This window comes from Montipora foliosa, chromosome 3 (assembly GCF_036669935.1).
Source record: "Montipora foliosa isolate CH-2021 chromosome 3, ASM3666993v2, whole genome shotgun sequence".
NCBI classification, from domain to species: Eukaryota; Metazoa; Cnidaria; class Anthozoa; order Scleractinia; family Acroporidae; genus Montipora; species Montipora foliosa.
Genome location: NC_090871.1, coordinates 9207141 through 9234961, shown reverse-complemented (window position 1 = coordinate 9234961; position 27821 = coordinate 9207141). Strand labels below are relative to the sequence as shown.

The 27821-nt window shown below is 37.2% G+C and overlaps 1 protein-coding gene across 2 annotated transcripts; it reads right to left on the bottom strand.

The window, feature by feature from the left end:
• Positions 1 to 27160, bottom strand: LOC137996673 (ribosomal protein S6 kinase alpha-3-like). Of its 2 annotated transcripts, XM_068842196.1 has the most exons (25): positions 25949 to 26187; positions 25825 to 25863; positions 25605 to 25730; positions 25287 to 25368; positions 24762 to 24842; positions 23356 to 23435; positions 21908 to 22014; positions 21083 to 21120; positions 19742 to 19821; positions 18209 to 18268; positions 17803 to 17873; positions 16684 to 16772; positions 15944 to 16008; positions 15637 to 15739; positions 14853 to 14932; positions 13790 to 13846; positions 13132 to 13194; positions 12475 to 12549; positions 11260 to 11301; positions 10579 to 10626; positions 8856 to 9014; positions 4097 to 4335; positions 3311 to 3428; positions 2522 to 2578; positions 1 to 2377 (listed from the first exon to the last, which is right to left on the bottom strand). In XM_068842196.1, the coding sequence occupies exons 1-25, from the start codon at positions 26087 to 26089 to the stop codon at positions 2171 to 2173; spliced, it is 2307 nt and encodes a 768-aa protein (XP_068698297.1). In that variant the 5' UTR covers positions 26090 to 26187; the 3' UTR covers positions 1 to 2170. The 2 variants fall into 2 exon arrangements, with proteins under 2 accessions (XP_068698297.1, XP_068698298.1); XM_068842197.1 differs by lacking the exons at positions 25825 to 25863; positions 25949 to 26187 and adding an exon at positions 26948 to 27160.
• Between the last annotated feature and the right edge of the window lie 661 nt (positions 27161 to 27821).

Here is a 27821-nt window from a genome sequence, read left to right as displayed (position 1 = left end):
TACATTGCCTGGAAATAACTTTTATTATTTACATCATCAGTTCTTCTCAGTTTTACAGGAACACAAATTTGATTTTAATTCGTCGAAAGAGTTACCCAACCCACCCAGAATAAACTCACAGTTATAGCCATTTACAATACAAAATCAATGACATTTGATTGATTCCAAAGCAGTATACAAAATTACACCAGCAACGACAGTGATCTGGTGCCATTTCGAGTAAACGAAATATTTTATCCATTCCCTTCACCTCATATTCCTAGTTGAGGAAACACTATTTTTTATCCTACTATAATTTACTTGTACGAGATACGAAAATATGCACGTTGCTTTCACCAACTTTTCCAAACATCTTGGAAAATAAAATGAGAAATAATCGAATGAAATGATGGACAGACAAGAGCATCAACTGAAAAATCAACCTCATGCTTTACACATATTTCACAGCCGTATCTTTATACTGTCCAAGAGAAAACAAGACTTAAAACGAGACGAAAACAAAAAAAAATTACGTTTTGCTCGAACAGCAGAAACTTGTTCGAGATCGACCCGAAAACCCAGGGAAATCAACAGAGTAGATAACATTCACAATGCCAGAAACAAAAGCAATATCATTCACGATATGTCAGATATGTAGTAAATCAGCGATCGTCAGGAACTTTACAATTTTTATACAATACTTACAATTACAAAGCTTATGATAAACAGCTCGAAAAAGTACAAAAATAAGTTTGCTAATGTGGTACAAAAATTCCAGCTCTTCACATTAATTTGGCGTTTAAAACTTCGAGGCCAAACTGAAGAATATAAGTAGCTCCAAACGTGATGACGCGGCTAGATAGATGATCTGTTTCCGCAACATGTCACCGTGACGCAATTTAAGGCCTTGAAAAAGAATACGTTCGATTGTTTCAAGTGACATCCTCTGTAGGTCCTGTTCAAACTTTTTTCGTAAGCTCTGTAAGCGAATCTCTTTTAAATCTGCTACCCATTTTACTTCATTTGTATTTTTTCTGTTATTTTTCGTTATCAATAAGGCCACTCCACCACTTAAAAGAATGATGGCTCAATAAGTCCAGCAACATATTTTCAGCCAATCCGAAGTCAAAGCAAATCCAATCGCGCACGACTTTCTCGCGCATTGCCTCGACTTCGGATTGCCTCGTTTCATTGTTTTCCTTTGTTGTGATTTGCACAATAATTTTTCCGATCATTCTTGATCAAATTTCTTTACAAGAAAACAAGCTTTATTCGAAGCCTGATAATTAACTCGTTTTTTATGATTTCATTCTACCAACCAGCAGTCCTTGATGAAGTTCGTGTCATCAAACAAAATTAATTTAAGTAATCTCTCTTTTGCTTTCCAACTGTCTTGAGAAAGCACTAGGGACGTGTTTGATAAATATGACATTTGATACCGAATCAAACCCCAATCAAATAGATGGTGTATATCTTCTTTAGCATAACTTTGTTTAGTGAATCAGTGAATGAGTTATCCAGTCTCACACATGTAAACTACGTTGCCTTCAGTGAAACCAAAACACTGCATTTTCATAACAATGAAGGCAATGGGAGACAAAATACGTGAAAGTACCAAAGGAGAACCCGAAATATAGATTGTTTTCCACGTGCACATACTTGTACGAATGAGTTAATATTTTTTCCTCGTCCCGCCTGCGCGAAAACTGGGGTGAGGAAAAGTTTCCGAGTTCATGTCTGCCGCTTTTTCAAACCGAGGCTAAGTGCGAAGTTTTTGTGATGGTAATTAGTTCTTCTTTACATGTGAATGAAAACTAATTTTCATAACAAAAACTTCGCACTTAGACTCGCTTTGAAGAGGAGGCAAACATGAACTCGGAAATGGCCTATTGGAGTGCTCAACCCAGTTTTCGCACTGACAAAATGAGAATCTCTTGTTGGAGCTCTTCGAGACTCCTTCGAAACGGTGAGGCATTTGGTTGTGACACCGTGCTTTAAATTGACTTGACCGCGTTGCGTTACAATGCCAACAACAACTAAGCCATTTACAGGAGGCGAATGAAGTAAGCCACGAATTGGTGACTTCGTGTCAGTATACATAGGTCTCTCCCCACTTTGCTGTTGAAAGAGTTACACCCTAAAGATGACTACCAACAATGTAGAAACAAAAAGATAGGGAAAAAAATCGCTTTCACGTCTTGGGTGACTTGGAGTTCTTTGTTGTCCTTCTCTGGGCAAGCAGCGAAGCATGAACGGGTTTGAGTCTTTTGTTCTCGGGGGAGGACAGGGCAGAGAATGTGGCCTTGACGGCTTCCTTGATTCTTGACACACTGCTGACCTGGTGAAGTCTGTGTTGGGGTAGCTGGTAGCGACTGACTACCCAGGGATGTTGAAGAACCTGAAAAGCAAGGAGCACAAGGAAGTTAACCATCAGTCACAGGTGACTTGGTGTCAAACACAAATCGGAGTCGTCACTCCAGCTTTTCATAACAGTCGCAACTATTTCGACAGGCTAAACTAGAATTACAAAAACTGCCGTTACCTGTTTCGCTGTGAGCCGGAGTCTTGGGTTTACATGAAGCATCTGTCTCACCAAGTCCTACATAAGAAGTAAGACTGGGTCAACTTCATTACGAACAAGCCAAAAGAGAAAGAAATGACAATATTTCAAAATGGAAAGAAAACGCAAGGTGCAAACATTATCAAAGACGTTTCAACAACTTTTTAATTAAGGGCCAAATTTCATGAATTTTCAAGGACCCACACATGAACTGAAATGATATATGTCACTTTGAAGATCCCATTTTTCTAGGAAATGTCGTCTGATGAACGCGGATTTCATTAAGTGTCATATGAAGTGTCTTCTTGCTCTTCTCCCCGAATTCAACATCACTTGTGTCTCGGAATAAAGACAATATGCGTCACAATATGTCCCCCAACCGCTGCGCCTCAAGTAAGGATAAACAGCGGCGTTTCCCCTTAACTAAAATTAACGTTGACCTTTGGTAGCAAAGGACACTTCGTCTTGGATGTGAAAAATTGGGTGTGCACGTACATGATAAGATTAAGTGCATTTCTGGGCATAAGTGACGACGAGAAGACAAGAAAACTTGCAAATTCCATAAGGCAGGCGAAAGACTTAATTTTCAGTGTTTTCCAAGCTAATGAAGTTACGTAAGTCTGTGCAAAACGTTTGCTTCCGCTTTCACCACATTCAACTTGCATGAAATTCAAGGACCGTTCAAGGAATTCTGAAGAAATTCAAGGACTTTTCAAGCCTGTTTGAACCCTGAAAAAAGAAGAGGGAATTTACAGCGGAAACAGTGGTTACCTTGGCAACATCTGATATGCTATCCCAAGCCCCTCCAACAAGGGAATATTTTCCTTCTCCAATTCTTGACAAAATGACAGCTGATGAATCTTCTGGACCAACGGCAAATGGTGTTTGCCTAATGGGAAATGTAACGAGGTTAGGCAATGTTGTTTTAAATCAGTTGAGAGATGAACTCTTGCAGTTTTAAAAAGAAAAGGAAAGGAACATTTGTTTAAGTGTCTAGTTGTTAATTAACGCAAATCAAATTAAATGACTTCGAGTCTGGGCGGGATTCCAACATTGTATCATGCCTCGTTCTGTTAAAAACCGAATTAATTTTCCGCAATCCCGCACCTCGCTCTAACCTGCAATGGAGGTTATTGCTTAGGAATATATTAAAAAGTATTTGCATTTGAAAAGATTCCCCTGCATTAGCCTCCATTGCAAGCTATTGTAGTTCCAGTCCAATACTGAGAATACAAATACGGTCTATCAGGCACTCTTAATATATACGGAATTTATGAACGCTTTTCAATCAACTAGTACTAGTGTGTTCACGTGACCATGGTTCCACCAATGGCAAAGGTCTCCTCTACAAACAACTCATAACCCACAATTCCTTACCAAGGGCTAACGCTCAGCTCAAAAATCTTGAACAAAATTATTTAGGCCTAACACACCCTTAAGAAAGGCGTTCATGAGTGGTGCGCGTGGAGATGGTCGAAAGTCACGATGAACTGCTAGCTGCTTGCTAAAGTCGTAAGCCACAATTGCAGGGTCTGAATCGCTCTTAACCTCACTCACCCAGCAAGCATTGTGTACAGAAGCACGCCAAGACTCCAAATATCACAAGCAGCATCGTATCCCTGCTTCTTTAACACCTCTGGGGCCACAAAATTGGCTGTGTAACACGGAGTCATCAGAAGACCATTGGTTGCTCTGATTTGCTTTGCAAATCCGAAGTCCACGATTCTGAGGGACTCTGGAGTACCGCTGGTATCTGCATACATAATGTTGCTGGGTTTTAAGTCCCTATGAACAACCTGACAAAAACGACAACACGGAAACGTAAATAAGGACTAGGACAGAGTTCACTTCAGCCTATACATGAAAGAGAGGTAGTGCGTGAAAAAATCATTAGTTACTCTTCTTTTTGTAGTACACTCGACAAAAATAAAAAAGGATATTTGGCATTAAAAATATGTCCAGCCAGGCAGTATGACGTCTTAATGCCTGTAACAATTTATGCTTCAAAAATACTTAAGTGTCTCGCCAATTTTTATTGCATTGCGCCCGTTCAGATGACTTGCGGTACTTCTGAAATCACCTGTACGCATGGAATGCCTGTTGAGCGTTGAAACAGTTCATTTTGAGTCCAAATCTACCGCGAGGTAATGAGTATGTTAATAAATAGAGGATATTGCATGGCCAAGCGGGGATACGGATTTTATCTTCGAGTGCTGATAGTAGTATCTCTCACGAGTGAGCGCAGCGAACGAGTGCAAATGCCATCAGCACGAGAAGAGAAAATTCGTATCTGGAAGTGGCCATGTAATGTTTTTTTATTATATAGATACCGATGAAATATCCAGATTAAAAACAATAAACACTTAATGACTGGTTCCGAGGGAAACAGTTCATTTTGTAGCCCGAGAATCTCAATGTTTCCCCGAGGCGCTGCCGAGGAAACAAAATGAGCTGTTTCCCGAGGGACCAGTCATTAAGTGATTTGTTATATAGCACACAAAGAAATACGTGCAACGGCAACAGCAATGGCGGTCGCCGGTCAACATTCGCGGGTAACAGTGTACTGTTACCCTCTGACGTCATAGATTTTGCACTGTTGCCCGCTAAGAGATTTTTGGCGGGAAAGAGTTTTATTGTTAGATGTCATGTGACCTCGAAGTAACCAATGAGAGCGCGCGCTGCTGGAGGAAAAAGCTCAGCTATATAACAACTTGTTTTATTTATTCTCGAAATGGAGAAAAAGTGGTCACCAACCGATAAAACACGCAAGTTGTGTAACATGAAACGAGATACAAAAGTTATGAAAAACAAATTATGATGATGTCCAATTGATTCATAAAATGTGAAATTATATTAGCGCACAAAAGTATCTTAAAAAGAAGGCAAAACTCTGTTTTTATGAGCTAATCTGTTAGTTACCATGATGAGACCTATATCCTCACACGCGAAGGATAAAAACAATATTTTCACTGTGCGCGTTGAAGTTACGAAAATCCTAGTATTTTATCAGTATCTATATAAGAAAATAAAATATTCTGTCATTACATGTTTCCAATGTAGAGAGCGTCCTTGTCAATGATGATTCGCGCACTCTATGAAAAAGTTTGTTTAGGTGTTACAACTTACTCTGCTGGGAACCAGTCGATTCGCCCGGAAGTCGATTTGCCCGACGGTGATTCGCCCGGAGCTAAAGATGATTCGCTCGATAGTAATTAAGGACGGTGCCTACTAATTCAAAGGTATTTTTGCGCGGTTTACTGAATATGCGGGAAAAACAGATCTTACCAAATGTTATTGAAATCCAAAAACAAAATTGGGGGTAACCACGCATTTTTCGGAGATAACAAGACGATCTAGGATCGTAAGTCGGGCTGTGGCCACACGTGTGCTGCTAAGGATCATGAGCGTTGTGTAGTAGTACAAAAAAAAAAGGGGGAAAACATGGAAAGATGTGCATGTCTCAAAGAAAGATCACGAAATTTGTACGTAAACACACTGGCAAAAACAACATGGATTTCAACATGAAAACATTGCTAACTTGATGTACGATCTCACCCATAGATCACTTGCTTGTAAAGCGCATTTGAATATGCCAATAGAAAATGCGCTATATAAATTCATTACCATAAATTCATTACCATTACTACCATCAACTCCACAAATATCCAGACTCTTGGGTAAATCTGCACTTGTGAGGTGTCTGTCGATGCTCAGGTGATGATAGAATTGGTTTCCTTGGTGAGCTACGCAACATAACGTTTCGGATTTCCAATAACTACAAGACTTTGCTTTTGAGTAACACATTGTGTAACGCCCTACAGCACAGCATTGTTTACAAGTGCAGTTGCATTGTTCTCTAACACTTTTCGCTGCAGTTATTTCATATAATGTACTAATCTGCAGCCCTCTGAGTTCATAATTGTCACCGAGTGAGTGTATAGCCTGGAAATACTGTACTAAGCCCTGAATCGATGGTACTTCTAATAGTATACACATGTACCATGGGGATGGCTTCTACCATATTTATCTCTTGCATGAGAATCAAAAATCTTATAACTCCCATTATCTGTATGATAGATACAGTAACACCAATACATCCTATTGTCAGAGTAAACGAAGAATAATTTTGTGACAAGAGTGATTCAAATGTACTGTCTATAGGTATACTGTACTGATATCCCTCAATTATTGAATCACTGTTACCTGTGTAGCTTTCACTACAATTAAGATGGTAATTTTTCTCAGACATAGCAATCATAGCTGGTAATTCTATTTGAATTAAATACACTTGCCCTGTACATTATGACAGTGTAGAATACAATTCATTTCTCATTTCCATAACTTGTACCAGGTCATTACATGAATTAATTCCTTTGATATTATTATAAATCAAAGCACACAAAGTCATAGCAACGCATTGTTGCCCAAAATTCGCACCACATACTGCAAGCTACTGTAATATCACCTTGACTATATGGTGCCTTTACTGTCAAGGTTGGATCAATATTATTCATTGGTCCACAGCATGTGTACAACACTTTATATTTCTTCAGATTTACGCGTTTTCGTGTTCGAGTGTGTTTTCCAAAGCAAGTCAAACGTACTGTCTGACGAAATTTTCGTCGAATAGAAGCTGGCTTTTTCCACATTTTTTCAAAAGAACCGAGACTGGCAATTATTCGCCTTCCTTTCATTTGACTACTCAGCCTGCAACTGATGTAACCATGAAGTTTTGACGACAAAGGAGTAATCTTAAAAATCTTTTTCCACACAAATACCCTCAGGTTTCTGCTTTTCTGCGACAGACGTTTCAGCTTCTTCACAGGAATAGTTCTTGGAATCCTACTTAGTTCGCGATCACGACATCTCGCCACATGGCATTCACATACAACACGGTTATGATTACAATACACAAATCTAGCGTAACAAAAAATCTCAAGTCCTCTCTATATTTTATTTTCACTACGCCATCATGCTGATGATGTACAAATGGCTGCATTGCCTCTCCTAATACATCACATTTTTCCAGGACATTCAACATTAGCTAATATTGCTCGTGTTGGTAACACAATCGTATACACAGTCACGCCAAAACGCAGACTGTGCAGACCTTGCAGACCAGGGGTAAAATATGGTGTTACCTTCACTGTTATTCAGAGCTAACCGTAAACAGGCTAACCTGAATGTTATTTAGGCCTAATTCAGGCTAACCGAATTTTCATTTTACAGACGGTCTGCAGTTTGCGTTTTTCAGTGTCCCTCGTACAACATGCGAACGTACATGATTACACAGAAAACTAATGCAGTCCAAAGAGAATTAGATAGAACTGATAATCCACTTGATACATTGTACAAAACATATGAAATAATGATCATGACAGTCCTAAAATTAGAGAATTTACTTGCATCTTCGCTTCGGTAAGTGACGGCTTTCTTGTTGTCGTTGTTGTCCTCCGTGCCATTATGCTGATTATCAAACGCCAGCGTCAAAATTTCGATTAAAGTTCCTTAATGTACTTCTGTCATTGCTAGTAATAGGTTGCATATATTTTGTACTCAATGACTGTTCAACTGATCTCTTTAGAACTTGTAAGATTTGAGATATTTGAGTTCGCGGAATGACCCCTTTCGAAATTCACGCTCATTTTCGTGTTTTGATGTGGGTCTACCACAAACAGTCTGTGCGTTTGTAAGTGGTTTGAGCGTATTGGACTTAACACTGAACTCGCTTCTGCCATACCTGTAATGTATGCCTACCATCACAGGGAATCCCTTCTAAGGTTATCGAAGTGAAATAAAAATGAAGCGGAATGAACATTGAGCCTTCACTGCATATCTGCGGTATTGCCCATTGCACGTGACGGACATTTGCGAAGAAATACACTGGTAAACCTAGAGTCGGTCGCCCGACTAATTAATCAACAATATTTGTAAAAAGCTTGAAAATACAAAGCAATGTATGGTATTCTTTTTCCAATTGAAGATTAATTATCTCGGAAAAATACATGGTTACCCCCAATTTTCTTTTTGGATACCAAGAGCACTTGCTAAGTTCTGCTTTTTCCGCATAGTTTTGAACCGCGCAAAAATATCCCTGTACTAAAACGCACCACCCATAGGAAATCCGAGTATCTCGAGAGGAGCAGAACATATGCGCAATAACAATAGTAGGCACCTTCCTTAAACCCGTAAGAAGGATTGTATCATCTTTCTACGCCGGCGAATCGCCATCGGGAGAGTCGATCTTCCGGCAATCGACCGTAATACAAGCAGGGTAAATAAAAATTAAAACCAAACAGCATAAGGTCAAACGTACCCCCTCCTCATGAAGAAATGTAAAAGTACTGGCCAGCGTGTACATAATCAATGCAGCTTCTCGTTCAGAAAGACTCTTGTGTTTAAGTATCCTATCCAATAGCTCCCCGCCTCTCATGAGCTCCATCACCATAAAAATGTTTTTACCATCATCATACACCTACAAAAGAGATTGCCATTTCAACGTTATTCTCCGCTGTGTCACTGCGCAGTGCAATAGGAAGGAAGAAAGACTGGCTAGATAGAAAGGATACGTCTAATTTCACAGTATAGAATCTTTGCCTTTCATTCCAACGATCGAAACGTTCATTCTCCCAACTAGTACCATAAAATTCTTTGTTGGGTGGTCATGAGAATTTAGTGTTATATCGATATCACGCATCTTAATTAGCTGATAATAATCTTCATTGCCAATACCTGTCTGACTGATATTTCAGGAAATTGTGAAGAGAATTTAAACAACAATCACTCCTGGATGTCAAAGGGTTTTTATCTATGCTACTTCCCCAATTTTAACTGCTGTAGCATTTACGGTTTGATAATCAATCTTTGTCATCAAACAACTGACAAATCGTTGTTTTACCAAATGCTACCGAGACCATTATTATCTTTAACGTTTGGAATTTTCAAATCGTGAAACGGGGATTACACACAGATTTCTTAGTACAGTACCGCCTGAAGGTACTGACCCCTCGGGACGAGGCAATACCTCGTCTTGGCCGCGACTAGTGGTCGCGCGTTACCGAAGTATGCAAATTATGTTTCTTCAGTAAAACCATGGTACAATTTTGCCACGGGAGAAAAGACGAGGCTTCCCGCGGGAAAGAATTAACAAATCGAAAGTGGTTCAGCGTTGTCTGTACTCTTATCGACAATGATATCCTTCATCACAGTGGTCAAAATGTTGTGGACTCACGAGGCGCAGCAAATTACGAATATCGTTGTCGATAAGAGTACAGATTACCCTGAACCACTTTCGATTTGTTTTTTACCACAATATTCAACGCCAAAGAAAGTTTTTATTTCAGAGCGTGACCAAAATCATGACACGAAGAGCAAGCATTGTCTATAACTTTCTTGCAATATGATTGGTTTATTTCCCAAAATGGGTGTTCCTGATTGGCTATAACATTGCGTGACAAATTGACGCGAGCATGACGCGTAGAGCGTTGTCTAGACTCTTAACGACAACGGAAAATTAGCCAATCAGATTGCGAGATTACAAGCAATTGTGGTGAAACAATGGTTTGTCAAATAAGCAGTAGACTTTTAAGTTGTAGATCTCATGGTGCCAAGAATCGATTTTTAATGCAACAAATTGTAATCAAAATGAGAGAGTCCGCGATTTACGTAAGGACGGTATTTCATAATATTAGACTCAAGTTATCACGGGGAAGGGACTTCAACATTCAGTGCTTATTTCTTGGGGGGTTGATTGGAAAACAACGAGCTTATACTGGCATAGTGAAAATTGTTGTAAACAATGATTCTCCTATTCGAGATGAGAGTGAGTTGCAACATTAACATACGAGATACTATTCTAAAAGCAAAAAATGCCTTGGCCAGAACTGACCGAGTCACCTGAATAAAGATGAAGAGAGACACACTTGATCACTTAACAACATTGCCCCTTAGAAACTTGATCAGTCAACAAAAAGAGAGATTTTTTAACGATCTCTGCCCATAGCAGTACAAGGAAGTCAAGATTACATGCTTGAACTTACATGTCTGAGATGAATGACATTTTGATGGCTTCCATAGCGCAAGAGAATCTAAAAAAAACATGTCAAAATTTAGTTTCTAAAAGAGAGGTCACATTCCACAGGTCATTGTACATGTCACTGTGCTACAGACAAATAACACCATCTACAGTGTCTCCTAGCACTAATTATCACCCTACAAAAATGTTGTTGCAGGTCAAGGGTAAACGTTTAGCTTAGTTGTCCATCATTGGAGAAGGGACTTCTAGTTTGACCAGTGAAAATTCACATGTGACCTGTGTTTTAGACAAGCCTACAAAACGAGACTCCACGTGAGTTAAGTCTGCTTACGAGCCAAGTGGCCCATCAGGCTGGAGCTTATCCTCGTTCCTGTAGCATGAAGCGACTAGGAGTATTTCTACTCCCCCCTGGATGGGATGTTGGTCCAGTGCAGAGCTACTCCCTGCATTAAATTCGCCAGTACCCATTTATACACCCAGATGGAGAGAGGCACTGTGAGAGTAAAGTGTCTTGCCCAAGAACACAACACAATGTCCCCAGCCAGGACCCGAACCCGGACTACTTGATCCGAAGCTGAGCACACTAACCATGAGGCCACTGCACCTCTCCACGCGAGTACTATAAAATTAATTCATTGAGGCATTCAAAGAGGTACATGTACAGTAAAGTGTTCCAGACTCAAACCTCAATTTCCTCTGTTGGGTCTTTTTTACTCTTATCTAGAATCTGTTGGGGAAAAAAAAGAAAAAAATTGAGTGTGATTTGTATCTGAAGAGGTCTTTATTTTTCAGAGGCAACTCTGGGTAGTGGCAAGAAAAGCTAGCGCTCCCAACAGAGGTCAAACACATGACCTTTGGCCTACTACATGTACACGTAAAGTGTAGCTCAAAGGCCCTACTACTGAGCTGTGGGTGATTCGTGGGAGCAATGCTGCAAACTAAATTTAATGATGTGTTTAGATCTTAGAGAGCCCAGGGATGACAAACAAAAATTAGAGAGACTTAAGTTAGTATTGCCCTAAAAGTGCCCGTGACCTCACACTTTTCCACTTTATTTATTCTTCGAAATCGTCACAAATACATCATGTTGTTTTTAGAACCTTTAGATCAAAGTTTCACTTTTTTATTGGCTTTGAAAGATGGGAAAAGTAGTTATACTGTGATTAAAACCAAGCAAGGAAGGAGAATTGGTTGGTTACCGGGTTGACGTCACAAATGAATGTGTGTCAATGCAAATTCATTTGTGACATCAACCCGGTATCGAACCCACTCTCCTTCCTCGCTCGATTATGGATCAAAGTATGATCATTTTTCCCATCTTTGAAACCCTATAAAAAGCGAAATTTCAATCAAAACGTTCTAAAAACAACACTATGTATTTGTGGAAAAGTGTGTTAGGTGACAGGCACTTTAAATTTTCTCTACTAATGCCCCTAGCAGGAGACGAACCCTTCACCTTTCAATTAAAAGTGACAGGTGGGAGATAAGCCAGTAAAGAAGATTCAGGTGACAACATTGTCCTGCAACCCAGCTAAAATTTCTGATCTAACAGCAAGCAGCTTAGGGGTACAATTTTTGGGACTTTTTAAAAACTGACACTTAAAAATATTTCTAACTGTTTAGTAACTGTTGAAATCACGAAAAACAGCAAATGGTCAAAGCTTGATTTCCTGCCATAAAACACTTTGCAAGACCTTTCCATTTTCTTTGCAAAACCATTTTGGAATGTGTCCCTAAAAAGGAGCGACAGATTTATACTTAACATAATTATGAAAATGGCAGCTATAAACACAATGTTCACCTTAAGAGTGCAGAATATAAAACAGTATTTTAAGATTTGTTGCACAGCTCTGTAATCTGACCCAACTCCTGGATACTCATTACTAGCTTTTCATATTACCTTTACAGCATATTCTTCTCCAGAAGCTTTGTGGACACATTTTCTACACACTGAATAAGAGCCTTTTCCAATTTCCTGCACAGGAAAAAATCAGATTTACATTCGAGTAAGGGATATCATGCAGTTACATGTACATGCATATTATCTTTCTCAATTGCTTCAGCCAATAGATGTACATGTACATTGTACACAATGACAGATTTACTAGAAATCACACAATAAAACTAGCTAAAAAAAGTTCCCCTGGCAAGAATCAAAACCCATGCATACATCATAATGAACAATAATTATTCAGATACTCTAACAGCAAAGTACATGTACAAAAAATTTGCAAGGGAATCAATCATCGGCATGGGGTGTCAGATAGTTCTGTGTTTGCAACAATAGCATTAAAATGGTGACATGGGAAAATGGGATATGAGAGAAAGGAAAGATGAAAGGAAGGAATGATGGAATGAGTGAATGAATGAAAGAAAAAAAGAAAGAACAAAAGAAAGAAAGAAGGAATGAATGAATGAATGAATGAGCAAATGAATGAAAGAGCGAAAGAAGGAACATTCAAGATGATGACCTCCATCCAATAATATATTACTTTTTAGAAGCTAGTAGCAAAATGCTGACTAAAATCATTGACAGTAATAATTTTGACAACATTACCTGTTTGATTTCATATTCCTCAAGAATGGAAGTCGTCCTAATTTGAAACTTGGAAGGACTAGGCTAAAAAAGATAAAATTTTGTTTTTATAAATACACCAATTCTATAGACTACAGACTGAGTATAATTATCATTAAAAAAATATAACGTACTTCATTGATTTTAATTTCTTTGATATTACTAGAGCACAAAAGTCAATGAACGAAACCTGCTTGTATCAACTTTATCACCCTTTACATGATACTCTCAGGAATACTGTTACTTGTTTATAGTCATTGGCAAAGGGACAGCTACCTAAATTTCAAACTTTGATCATCCCACGAAATACTTTGACTGAGATTTTAAATTTTCCATAGTTTTGTCTTTGGTCTTCAGATATCAATATAGAGAATTTATGTGAAAAGATTTTAAAACACTACAAAGCACACTCCAACTTCTTTCACAGCTCATATAATTTGTTTTTTTTAAAGAGGCTTAAAACATTTTACAGGAAGACTGCTTAGCCTTAGGCTAATAATTTTCCAGTCTTGCCTGCTACCATCAGTTTAGAAGACATACTGTAATACTGTGATAAGTAATTTTGTAAGAAGGAAGACCTTTCACCCAACTTGGACAATTTTGTGACAAGTGCCACAGTATACAGTCACTAAATTCTTACTTTGTGATCTGTCTCCATTTTTTCTGATCCATTGGAACTGAATAGAGCAGATTCCTCCTGATAATAAAAAAAAAACATTCATTTGTTCTTATAGATAGGCTATTAAATAACTCTAGCACTGATACAGGTAATCTCAGAACTTCTTCAAATCAGACATTTTTAGTATTTGGATCAGGGAAAACAAAGTAATAATATTGTGGTTCAAATTGTTTCAACCAAGATCAAATTTGACTTTTCTTTGTCTAATATTCATTATCATCTGAAACAAAGGAAAATCAAATTTGAACTGGTTTTTAAAAAACATGTACAACAGCAAATGGGATTCTATTTGGACTAATGATATAAAACAATTTCTGACGAACAATACCATTTTACCTTTTGGGATCTTTTTAGCTTAAGGTGGATAAAGGCTTTGTTCAGTAACATACTAAAGTCTTGATGGAAATGTTTATAATCTCAGCTGGTTCAAGTCAAAGAATTCAAAAGCTTTTGATATGGGAAAATCAAAAGTTATGGTGCATTGCCAACACATTTCACTTTCAAAAGCATAGCATTGTTGAGAAATTAAAGTTCACTATATTTCACAGATAGAAGCTAACCCATTCAAAATAATTATTCTTTTGAAATTTTTGAAATTTGAATGGTGTTTAACACCTGCTGTTGCAGGAATAATAAAAATATTATCATTATTATTAATATTATTGTTATCATTATTCCTTTCACAGCAGGTGTTCAACACCTAATGAATTTAAGCTTGACAACTAGACCTGGACATTTTTGCATCACATTTCCCTTTACTGAACTAACAGAAAATACTATACTTGATATAATATTGTGTACATGTATACTTATCAATGACTCTAAATTATTTTAACTTGTCATATATAACTGAACTCCTTAAAAAAAGAAAATTAATTTAAACTGCTTTAATAATTAATTTATCATTAACCCATAGACTCCTGGAAAAGAAACTTAACAGATTTTACTCTAACGCCAAACGATTTTATTCGTCAACTGGGAGCAGCCTAGGTGTCAGTGGTTTAAATATCATCATCATACTTACTTCAATGAGTGTTGGATCTACAAAGCTGAATCCTCTGAAAAGTTGGTGGCACGTTGCACTAGGAGGTATGGCAGGAGAATCTACAAAATAATCATGGAAACAATAAACATATTTAAGTCAAAAGACACTGACTAATTCCCAAAAATATGTTATTATAACTACCACCCATAACTATTTTCTCCAATACCAACGAAAGCCTTAAAAGCAATGTTTTGTAAATTGCAACATTTTTTTATGTCCTAGAAATGAAAACTCTTAATTACCTTCAAGGTCATCATTCACTGACTAATTAAATTCCCTTAAAAGTGCATAAATTCCAGTTTGGTTTTTTCCGGGTGTCAATCAGAATGTTTTTCCCACATATCACAATTAAGTATCTGGTCTTGACTAACTAGCATACAATGGCTATTAGTGAAATATCCCACTTTCCACAAAATCGAAAAAATTAATATACAGTTAATTTAAGATTCCTTCATTTCTCCCTGTAGAGAGATTCAAACTTCAAACCGTAATATCTGACTATGGGAATTACAGTAGTTAACAGCCAATTAACAAAATATAAAACTAATATTATTTAACAGCAGTTACTTTTTTCATTTTTCTTTACTACATTTTGCTGGACGTCAATCAAATGTTTCCATGACGAATTCAATCACTGCCAAGTGAACAGGACTTCAGTCATGGAAACATTTGATTGATGTCCCCCCCACATTTACTTTTGAAAAATGGAAATTACGTCGTTGAGGGCACACGTGACCGATAACCGCTGTAAGAAAGAAAGTACCTTGAGGTGTCTTGGAAGTGAACTCTGGGTCAAAATAAAATGCGTCATCTGCTCTTCCAGCTGCAGGTTTGAATGGCGGTTTCAATTCTTTCTTGAACAATTTCTGTAATTTTGATCAAAGATGACAACTAAGTCAGGGACAATGAAAGCTACTTTTAATTAACTCTTTCACTCCTAAGAGTGATACAGTTACTCATAGATTTTACTGTCTAACGCCAGATGATTTTACTCGTTAATGGGTACTGCTTCGGGGTGAATTGAAAGGGTTAAATTATAACTTACAAAAAAAATGTACCATACACTGTACCTCCCATTCTATTGATGAAAAGAAAGAATGCGCTTTGATGTCCTCAATACCATTCTCACCGTAACCTACAAATACAAAAATATGAGTGAATCAATTTTTTGTCAGATAAATCCCGAAGACAAAAATACAAATGTGCTGTGCTTATCAATAAAATGCCAGCTATTAACTAGATTAAGTTCTTTGATTTTTCCTGTTGTCAATCACCCTCATGTTGCAAATGGCACATTATGAAAACAGAATATGACAACCTGGAAGAAAATAATCTTTGAATCATAATATAATTATTATCAACTCGAGATTTGACTCTTCATTCTTCAAAAATGATTCAAGGACAAGCTTTCTCAAAACAAACAAGTGAATTTAGCGATAAAATTTAGTATTCCCAAAAAACAAAATGTACATAGAGTAACACACTGTACTGACCTTAAAACCAGATTGCACATACATGTACATGTTATCTTGGGTTCAAAATTAAATTTTTCAAACTTGCTCAATATCGACTTTTCCTTTGTGTCAGATTATGATAAGGAACACTAAAAGAAACATTACAATTTTTGTACTTATATGCGGCTTATAATTTATTCTTTCACTTCACAATGACATCTTGACGATGTCGAAAACGTTGTGCTAGCCTTTTAGCGATTATCTTTTTGATTAATATTAATATTTCAAAACAAAAAAAAACATACATTACATTAAGATGAGGCCTTTGCAATTAATTTGAACATGTGTGTGCTTACCTAATCTATTTACAGGATTTCGCTTAAAAAGCATTCTCAGCAGACTTTGGGCATCTGGTGACAAAAATTGTGGCATACCAAGTTTGGCCCTGTTTATATCCAAAAAACAAAGAATTGTAAGAAAAAAAATAAATAACGTAGTAGAAACCAGAATTACCTGTAATAATAGTAGTTTTCTCTATGATAAGCACTCTTACAACAAGTGGCACTATGTTTGGCCCAAACCATCTCATAACAGCACAATCCTTAAAAGTATTTTAGCACAACATATGAAAGGTAGAAGTGATCCTTGCACTAAACAGGATAATTTAAGCAACTGTTTTTTTATAGACACCTGAAAAATTCAGGTTGCTTCAACTGGATTCGCCCCATGACCTCTGTGATGCCAGTGCAATGCTCTACCAACTGAACTACAAAATAATATAAAGATGTGCAGTTGGGTGCAGGTCAATTTGTTGGGCTCATTTGTTTGAGGATCACTGCTACCTTTCTATAACCCACACCTCAAATATATATAATGTATACATTTATCACACTTTATAATTATACCAAAAGTTTTAAATGCAGTTTAACTTATTTTATTTGCCAGTTGCGGTCAGCAGTGTTGTCAGGTTGGTGCATGACCTGTGATTTCCCACGCTTGTGTACTGTAGGGAGTAATTTTGGCACTGTTACAGAAGTAGTGTGGCTTGTGTATGGAGCATTTTTAGTGGTAATTTCCCTTTCCTTCCTCCCCCCACCCCCCCCCCCCCCCCAACCCTCCTTTTACCACTGTTCAGATCAGTATGATGGGTGCTTGTCTCTCGTGCTGCATGGGGGCTTATGGCTGGGTTAACAGCCACGGGAGCAGTGTCCATTGACGAGCTGGCTAAAAGTTGTCAAACAATGCAGCTAAAGTTTGTGACCACTTTTTTGGCTCTCACTTCCTTGCAAGCCTTGATTCTTGCTCAATTTAAGTAACTAGTACATTATATTAGGCATTACATGTATATTGCATGAAATTTAGAAAAAAAGCCAAATCGTGGGTTTCTGTAAGAAAATTTTTGGGACTGTCCTCAAAAAAAAAGGAAAATTTCTGCATTACTTTTCAAGGCATCTCCTTCATCAAATTTAGCTTACTTTAAGATCATGTTCATCGTATCCTTTCTGTCTTTGCCTTGAAATGGCAGAGCTCCTGTCAGCATCTCATACTGAAATTAAAAATCTGCAGTTATCAGTCGGGTAAGTGGGTAAGGCAAAAAGTTTGAACAGTTGCAGAGACTTTACCATTTTCATTTGGTGACACCAACAATTATGGTTACTACCCTCATCTGACACAACAGGTAGGTCTGGCCTACATTTACATGTACACTCCCTCCCCCCCCCCCCCCCAAAAAAAAATGACCAGTAAAATTAAATGTGACTAGATTGACAATAACGTCTGAAAAACACATCATGTACATAGCCACCGAAGCAGTTAATTCAAAGAGACCTTGCCAATTGCTGAACCATCGGGGTCATTTTATTTGCACAGCATTTCACTTACCATAAGAACTCCAAAAGACCACCAATCAGCTGCTAGGGTGTGCCCTCTTCTGTTAACAACCTTCAAGTAAGACCACACTTGTTACAGGGGCCACATGTATGTCACGCAAAATGATGTAATTTCATGACACACAAAATGCCAACAAAGTAGAATGAAAAATTGCAATAACCCATCCAGGGTTCTCCTTATCAGGTGGTAACCGGTAAAATTTACTGCTTGTAAGAGCACTTATTACCGCCTGCAAAGGCTCAGAAGTCGCTTATCCTTTGCAGAACGTCCAACATTAACCAAATGCTTTACAGGTTTGAAAAGGTCCCTTACCAGTTAGGCTGAAAACAAGGGAAAACCCTGATAACCACTTAAAACTTTTGAACAACAAAAGAACTACAGACAAAGGAAAGTGAAGCATAACAAATGGTCAAGATTGAAATGGGTTGCATTTGGGTAATCTTGAAAAAGTCGGCCCAACGTTTTTTAAGTTTATCATGGCAAATCACCTTCCCAGTGGATGAAGGTTATTTTTGCTCAGAATCATCTTGTTTGGGATGTAATGATAATTTTACCAGTAAAGGAATTCAACATTACTATTTTTGAATTTTAAACTCATGATTAACTAATCATTACACCTAACACCTAAAAATAGCTAGCCTAAGGGCTGCAAGATACATTTTTTCACGGTACGATACACATCTCCTTACAGGCACCAGGATTAGGATGCATTATCTCGATACAACATTACATAAACAACTATGAACAATGGGGAGACATTTTCCGACTAACAGCCCGTTTTGTCCTCGGGTGCGCAAGACTTTGTCAACTGACAATTAATGCAATGTACGCATCTGTATGCACTGTGGTTTCTCTCAGATTTTTAAACTTTAGAATCATCCGCAACGGTGAGAAGTCAAGCTGTTTTTGGAAGCTATAATTAATACGTACACCTAACAGGACTACATGTACATCCTTGTCCAATCTGGAAAGAATTGGATCAAAAAATTCCTGGGACTGCCAAATTGGATGAGGCTGTACAAATTAGAGGAGGCCAGAGTCCAATTTGGAAGTCCTCAGAATTTCTCTTATCTAATTATTTCCAAACTGGACACGACCTCACAAGCTTGTAGCTTTAATTTTCATCCTGTATAAATAAAGGTCACCTATCTATTTATCTATAATTTTATAGTCCTATTGCTTCTACAAACACCTATCCAGCAATGCACAATACTGTTAGTAGTGCCCTGTTACTTTGTCATCTGATATGTGTGGCTGCTGAAAGCAACATTTTGAGTGTTTTTTTTTTTTTTTTTATTATCAAATTGCAGTCAAAATTTTCAGCAATAAACAGTGCTGGATAACAGCCACAAGTCATTTTTGCAAGCGGTGTGCAAAAATATTATTGCAGGCCACAGGATAACCAACACACATTACGCAAGGTTCATCTCCAGAAGGTGATCACACTAATGCAACTGCTGTTTCATGACTTGCTTGCAACGTATTGTATGTACATGTACGGAAAATTTAATGTTTTCAAATTACCTCTGGAGCCATGTACTCCACTGTTCCACAAAATGAGTATGTTTTTTGGTCATACTCGGATTCTTTTGAAAGTCCAAAATCTAGGACAACAAAGGAAAAATAAGTTATGAATGACATAAAACAAACTGCTGAGCTCTCAATTGTGGGATTGACTATCTGAACCACAGCTTGTTTTCAGGTAGACTGAGGTTGTTTTACTTTTCCATTGGAGCACTTTCCTAATTGCATGCATCTAATTATGAGCATTTCTGGACATAATAATTATTCTTAAAAAAACTCATTAATAATTCATGAGCCTAACAGCTATCAAAACGCCGATAAAATGTCACATGTATGAGCTTTATATCCTGATAAATCACTCCTCGTTATTATTCTTTATATAAAGAATACTAATAAGGCATATAAGCTTGTTTTTCTTGTATGCTAATATTCACCTCTCACAATTTGAACCATTGTTTTGAGTCCAGAGGGACACGCTCTTTGTGGAATGTTTTTTAAACCGCAGCACGTGTTTAAACCCCAATGAAACACTGCTGCTCGTTTTTTAAACATTACATAATTTTATAAGTGAATACTTGTTATAAGTTAGAGTCATTCACGGATCAAATCACCACCACTTCACTTATCTAAATCAATCAAACCTATTAAAACAAACTGACTTAATTCCCTTTCACTCCTGTAAGGGCCACTGAGACTCTGCCTAACGCCAGACGATTTTACACTCGTCAATGGGGAACCCAAAGGAGTGAAAGGGTTAACAACACTAAAATGTGCCCATTGGCCAAATGTTTAAACCTTCGTAAATAATTACTTCAAAGCTACATGTAATACTTATAGAACAAAACCTCCCAGCTAAATTACCCACTAAAAAATTTAAACTTGCATAGAATGCTGAAGCAAATGAGTGAGAAGAAAAGTTTAACATGCAGTTCACCATTCTACAGTGTACAAACCTGCAGAATTTCAGTTTGCACCTTTCAGCATTTTCAAGTGTTCATCATTCTTATATTACAGATAAAAATAATTTAGCGGTAACAGAAAAAAAGCCTGAATCATAAATTATTACAAAATTCAACTAATTGAGGAGTTGGAATGTTAACCTCCAAAGCTTAATTCCAAAACAATTGAAATACCCCCAATTGTAATTGAGGCTTTTTTCTCCCTCACCAGATACATTGTAATGAACAACACTGTACTAATTAGATAGACAAGTTGAGGATCAAATCACTGAAACCTTTAAATATTTAACTAAAACTACTTCCACCATTGTCATACAAAAATGTTAACAATGTTACTCACATCCTTATCTGGAGCAGTTTTTTAAAATAAATAAGAACAAACCTGTTAAAGTTACATGACCAGCAGCATCAAGTAGAATACTGCAAGAGAATAATTATAATTATTATGAAATTTATAAAAAACTAATAAACTATGATACAATGTACAAAGCACTACAAAGCATATCAATAACATATTCACAGCATATCAATTGTAAACATTATTTTTCATTGACCGACAATGAATTCCTTACATCAGGTCTGCAGTGAATGACATTTTTTCCAGCCTCAGACGCTGCTTTCATAAATAATGATGTAGTACATGTAAATGTCATACCAAATCACCACAAAACTAAACCACTGAAGTTTGCAATGGTTCTCACACAATTTTTAAACACTCCAGCCTGTATATCACCTTGCACAGTCTCGTAGGAAAACGTTTCAAAGCGTCTTCACTTTATTCTAATGCAGAACGATTTTACAAGTCAAAGGGAAGTGGTTGAGGGTTGACAAAATGAATAGACTGGATAGCTACATGTACATGAGAAACAGAAACTTAAGAAAACAACATTTGATCAATACTGATCAGTGTGGCCAGAAACAAAGTTGTTAATTAAGGCATAACTGCCACAAAAAAGATTTGGTGGGGAAAATACAGTAACTTGCAAAAATCATGGCAAGGGTAAAGCCGTAGCATAAAGTCAAAAAAACAACAGCAAAAATTTATCCACATTTGTTAGAACATCAGGCTAAATTAGTCAAGCTTTCCCCAAGTGCTGTAAACTTATTAAAGAATCAGAAATCAAACGCCACTCTAACCAAGAGCCTTCAAGACATTAGACCCACACTGACGAAACCAAAAAGTCTGTGGTGGTGCAAAGGAACTTACTTTTCAGGTTTTAAATCTCTATATATAATTCCTATTTTATGAAGGTGGTCCAGTGCCAGCGCCAACTCAGCAAGGTAAAATTTCACATCTTCTTCCGTGAACATTATCTAGCATTGAGACAAAAACATGACATGCAGTTAATAATAAAATGTCGTTGGACCTGACAGTACATGAACGTTTTGTAGCAAAACATTCAAGATTCTTATTTTGGCTTTATACTCACAATACATTTGTGAGACAATGATCCATTGGAGACATTAATTTTATCCAGAAAAGTATTGTTTCCATTTACATATAAATTACCGGTATTCAGAAACCGACTTTCGGCAAATAAAACTCCCAGGAATGGGCAACTGCTCAAAAGTTGCCTTGCTAACAGAAGATCTCCAGGCTTCATATTTTTCATTTTTGTCTCTTTATCTCTCACGGTTTGGTGTAGAACTGTGTTCTTTGGTGACATGTACAGTGTACATGTACACAATACCTATTTGGGTTGACCCAAATGATTAAGTTCGATGGTTTATTTGAGTGTCAAGTGTTTATGAGTCAATGAGTCAACGAGTTAGTGCAGTTAATTAAACCATAAAATGAAAGCTAAAATTTCAGAGTGCTTAGGCCTAATCACTGAAACCAGGGCTTGAGCTTAATCAACAAATTATTGCTATATTGACTGTGAGTCCATTGACTCATGACTCATGACTCGTTGACTCATTGACTCATTTGACTCATAAAACATGTGTTCTTGGTTTATTCAGAAGTCAAACTTTTCATGTGACAAACCAAATTCTTGAAGTAAACAAATACCATTTTCAATGGTTAAAATAATTAAGAAAGTGAACTGGTGAAAGAGGTTTGAAATGACTCTTTTCCATTCCATCCCATTTGGCATCAGTACAAAAAGCCAAAATAGTTACTCTGATAATTTAGTTGCTAAGTTGGAACAGCTTTCATATTCAAGGAAATTGCGATCATATTGAGATGTGATTGTCCATCATGAATTTTAGTTCATATAAATAGTGTTAAAGCAAGTTGGAAGTCAACCATTATGAGCTGTCTAGTTTCAGAATGTTCCAGCCAGTTTCTCCAGAACGCTCTCAACGGACGTTATACTTTTCTGATTTCTCTTCACACAGCACATGTATATGGTGAAGTGTCACTACTCTCCATTAGCCAATCATCAGCGCAGTTATATTGAAAAATTCATTTAAGTAATTTCTGCGTTAGGTTCAGCCCATGAGAAGGTTCGACGTCTGAATCAGTGTCAAACTTTTGCAGTCCAATAGAATGGCGGGTTGACTGAAATACAAATCCGTCACACCTAATCGATTCATACGTTGAACATTTCATGTGCCAAATTTAATGACTAGGTTCAGCACATGAAAAGGTCTACATTTGAAACGGGCCTTAATTAAGTAATTTATTATTGTGAAGTTTCTAATTCAGCCTACCTCTTTTGAAAGTCTAGTAAACAAATCTCCTCCTCTTAAAAAATCAAGGATCAAATAAACTTTGCCTTCTGTTTGGAAAGCTAAAAGGAATCAGAGAGAATAGATTAACCAACAAATACATAATTTAATTTGATTTTTTGTAAGCTCGCAATTAATAGAGCATTCTGCTTACCAGTATGAGGTTATTATTATTATTATCATTATTATTATTATTATTATTATTATTAATGAGAACTATCTCACCAGTTATAGGTTTAATTTGCTGGGTGCATTTAATAACAAGCCTCAGCCCCTACCTCAGGCTCAGAGGCTCAATGCTTGCTTAAAGATAACAGCTTTGGTTAAAATTAGTGTCATCTGAGCACCTATGGATATAGATATATATATGGTACTTTCAAGTAGCTGGGAGACTCCAATGCCTTTGTTAATGATCCAGGGTCCCAATTACTGTTGGCACTGTATGGGTAGACACTTGATCGATGTAGCCACCTCATCTTAAAAGCTTACTCTTCATATTTCCCCACCTTCTATTTCTGTTTCTCAACGGCATTGACGTGGCATGGAACAGAATTCTTATTACACTTATTATTATTAAATATTATTATTATTATTATTATTATCATCATCATCTCTGATTCTTCTTGATTCTTCAGTCATGTTCACCATTAGCGCTGGATCCAGCCCAGGTTCTGGGGCTCCAATGGGTAGTCATGGTCTTCGTTCGATCTATAGAACTTTTCGGAGGATGTGACTTGATCTTAGGAAGGCGATCTTTCGAAGTTCTGTGATGTTAATTTTTGTTGGTATCTTGTCAATGTGTTTTTCGATGCCTTTCTTGACTACTCCAAAATACAAGTGCCCCGATGACAACAGGCAATGTTATTGTTTTCAATCCCCACATTTTCGTAATCTCAACTTCCAGATCTTTATATTTGGACAATTTCTCTTTATTATTATTATTATTATTATTATGGACACTTAGTGATATTGCGGTTTTACATGATCAATAGCACAGCGAGACTAGTCCTTTCGTATTATTATTATTATTATTATTATTATTATTATTATTATTATCACTACTTTTATTATTGTCATTATTATCACAGGTCATTGAACAGCTGGTCATAAACAAATAGAAATATAAACTGACAATTTATTGTGACATTCTTTGATTTGAGGATTGAGGAATTACTGATTAAGAAATACACTTACACTATATGTAACTCGTTTTAGAACTTACAATATGTATCTTTGAATTTTTGGTCAAACAGCATGTAATACTAACGAGTTTCAATCTAAGATTTCAATAAGGATTAGAGAGGGGTTTATTGGGTATCTTCACACTTGTTCTTCAACAGTATTGTGCATAAGCTAGGTGAGACGAAACCACACCACGAAGTACCCACCATAATGAAGTTTCACGATGAACGGATGTTGCACATCAACCAGAATGTCCCTCTCTTTCTTTGTTCTTAAGCGATCACGAACTGGAACCAACAAAAAGAGCAACTCAATTTAAATTGCCTCTACACGATCATTGAACCAACATATCAGCGCAACAACGTAAAGGCCGATTTGTCACGAAAGCAAAATTTCTACAGTACGACGAAGCAAAACGAGTTAAAAAGTTCTTCTCGGTTTCTCTGAAATCTCGTCTCTGTCGATAGAACGAGTTAAATCGGACATAAAGAGGAATATCAAAGTTGTACATTTCATATAGTATATCATCCCAGATCACGCAAAGAACAAAAATGTAAATAAATTTGTGGCAAAATTATAAGGCTTCTATTATTTTGTAATGTATGTACTTTACAACGACATCCCAGCAAAAAGCAGTTTAAAATCCGGCCTTTTGAAAGTGTGCAAATAATACCGAGATACAGGTCTGCTGTGTAATAGATAAGCATATTTCTGCAAATGTTATTTTCAACCTTTCAAAGTCGCTTTCTTCAGTACTTTCATCGCGTACAAGTTTCCTGCATCAGAGTCGGTCAATTTGCGCACCAAAAACACCTGAAAGACAATGTATAACAGCTCCACTGACGACTCGATAACACTAATCTCCACAAAAAATAAATAATACAGGACAGCCGGAGTAAGTGCGATGAATAAAAGAGACGAGAAATAAATAATACAGACAAAATGTCAACATAGCAGTAAATTACCGCATTAAAAAGGCCGATAGAAGGAGCCGGGGCACATTAATTTATTACTGCAACTGACAATAACATTAAACGAGAACAAATTACCTTTCCGAATGACCCTTGTCCAAGAACTTTGAGTAGTTCGAATTGTGAAGGATCTGCCTTCCCACAGGCTTTGGAATTGATGACTTCGCTGGCGACATCGATGAGCGAAGAGGCCTCATCAATAGGCTAATAGACATAAAAAAACGCGGAGAGCAAACGTTTAAATCTTTATGCAGACATGCAAGGTTAACCAAATCAGTTCGCAATAAACCCAGCTTACTCCATTCTTATTCACATCGGTCATTTCTTCGTCTGCAACCTAAGAAGTCAGAGAGAGATGACTGAAATTTCAAGACTTGTACTGGACTCGAAATCGAAAATTCTGAACTTGTGGGGAAATTCACCTCCATTTCCTCGTGGACTTTCATTTTTTGCCATGGGTCGGCTAAATAAGCCAAAGGCATGATGATGCTATACTCCGCAGCCGATAAAATGACCTTTCCTCTCGCTTTGTGGAACCCAAGATGAGCAGTTCGATATCGCATTCAGATCGAGGCTGAAAAAAGCCAGGCCAAAAAATGCATTCTTTGAGGCTCGAAACTACCGGAAGCGGAAAAACGAAGCTCAAATTCGTGATGTGTCAAAAACCTTCTTTTTTCCATCAAAAAAAAAAAAGAATAATTCAAATTTGACCGGCTTCCATGTCTGATGTTATGCGATGATCATTAACGACCGATAAATAGTTAGGGTACTTATCGATGAGATTACAAGAATGCCAAGAGCGAACTTTGCGCTCCAGCATAAATTTATTTATGATGCATAACCGCGTTCTAAAATTAGAAATTAAGACATCCATCATCACTGAAAAAGTCATGCAAATTATTATTTTAACTTCGGAAAGCATGATATTTTAAAATAAAAAAAAGTCGAATCATTAACAGACGAGATATACTAACCCGTAATCTTTAAATTTAGTAGACAGAACCGCACGTACTACCAACCACTAAGGTCAGCTGCAGAGGAACCGATTCTACAGGAACACTTCGTAAGCATGATTGTAAAAAAAATACACGACTTCAAAACTATTAATATTTAGAGAACAGTTAAATTTAATAAACATATTTCTATGAACTCTTAGTAAGAATTAAAGAATTTTTTTTGCCCGCGAATGTTTAGAAATCTTTATTCATCAGACCGATGGGATTCATAGATACAGCATGTTTAAGGCCGTCAAGTCACGGATTCTTGTGAACGAGCACGAAGCTCCAAATTTCGCGGCACTACTGCGACAAATTTCAAAAAGACGATTTGTATCTAAAACAATGTTGGTAAAAATTCACTAGCTACTAAACAAGAAAAATGTTAATGCCCCAACTGGGGTTCAAAAGACACGGAAAACTCACCTTGTTCACCATAATTTCCTCGCGTCTTCGAATGCCTCGAAAGAATTTCGCAATATGAAGACGAGAGAGCCACCGAGACACTTGGACAGATTCTTTTTTGATGATTTTAAGAAGTCCAATATATGAATTTAGAAAGTTGTGGCACGTAATACAACGATTGTCTGGATCAGTACAAGTTCTGTTTATCCTACAGTCGCATGGAAAATTTACATGAAATCTTTCTCGTCACTTCCGGAAATGTCATATGACGTCATAGATATTCATAAGGCTGAAATTTGCCGAGAGGCTTCCTTACGTCATTGCTCTCAGTTTAAGGCTAAAGCGCAATTGAAAGCAAAACGATTCAGAACGCGAATTATTTGTGATAAAATAATCCACGACTTCCTTGCGTCATACATTAGACCTCTTGGCTATCACCTGATTGCTACGTACTCTCCGAGGACGGAAATGGTGTATGCCCAAATAATTCGTCAAAACACCCTTGCTTTGCCGGCCAACGTTTTCAAAAGGAAACGCTAGGATTAAAGAATGGGATAACATAGTAAATGAAACTGTAGAACGTGGTCGTTTAAAAACGGGAGGAAAAAGTATCCCACCCAAATGCGCGATTAAGTTAGGTTGAAGACGTACAAAAGTCACAAAAGACCCCGCCAAAAGAGTGGTGACACATTTTAGAGGAAATTCCATTCGGAAGTGATCGGCAACCCCTGTTCAAATAACAATAAACAGAAGCTTGTAACAGATAAAACCACCTAGAATCGGAGAGAATCTAACCTAAGATAAGGACCTTGAAAGCGAAATATTTCCTTTTACTCAAAAAGCACTCGAATCAACCAACTTTTGAAAAAAGCTGGACATCAACAGCCCTATGGAA

What these genes read in the sequence shown, in the direction of transcription:
- LOC137996673 (XM_068842196.1), bottom strand. Translation starts at nt 26,089, where the DNA reads ATGCGATATCGAACTGCTCATCTTGGGTTCCACAAAGCGAGAGGAAAG. An exon ending in CCGATGTGAATAAGAATGGA is followed by an intron (nt 25,731 to 25,824) that starts GTAAGCTGGGTT and finishes TATGTCTATTAG; the next exon opens with CCTATTGATGAGGCCTCTTC. An exon ending in AGAGATTTAAAACCTGAAAA is followed by an intron (nt 21,121 to 21,907) that starts GTAAGTTCCTTT and finishes ATTCTCTTGCAG; the next exon opens with TATTCTACTTGATGCTGCTG.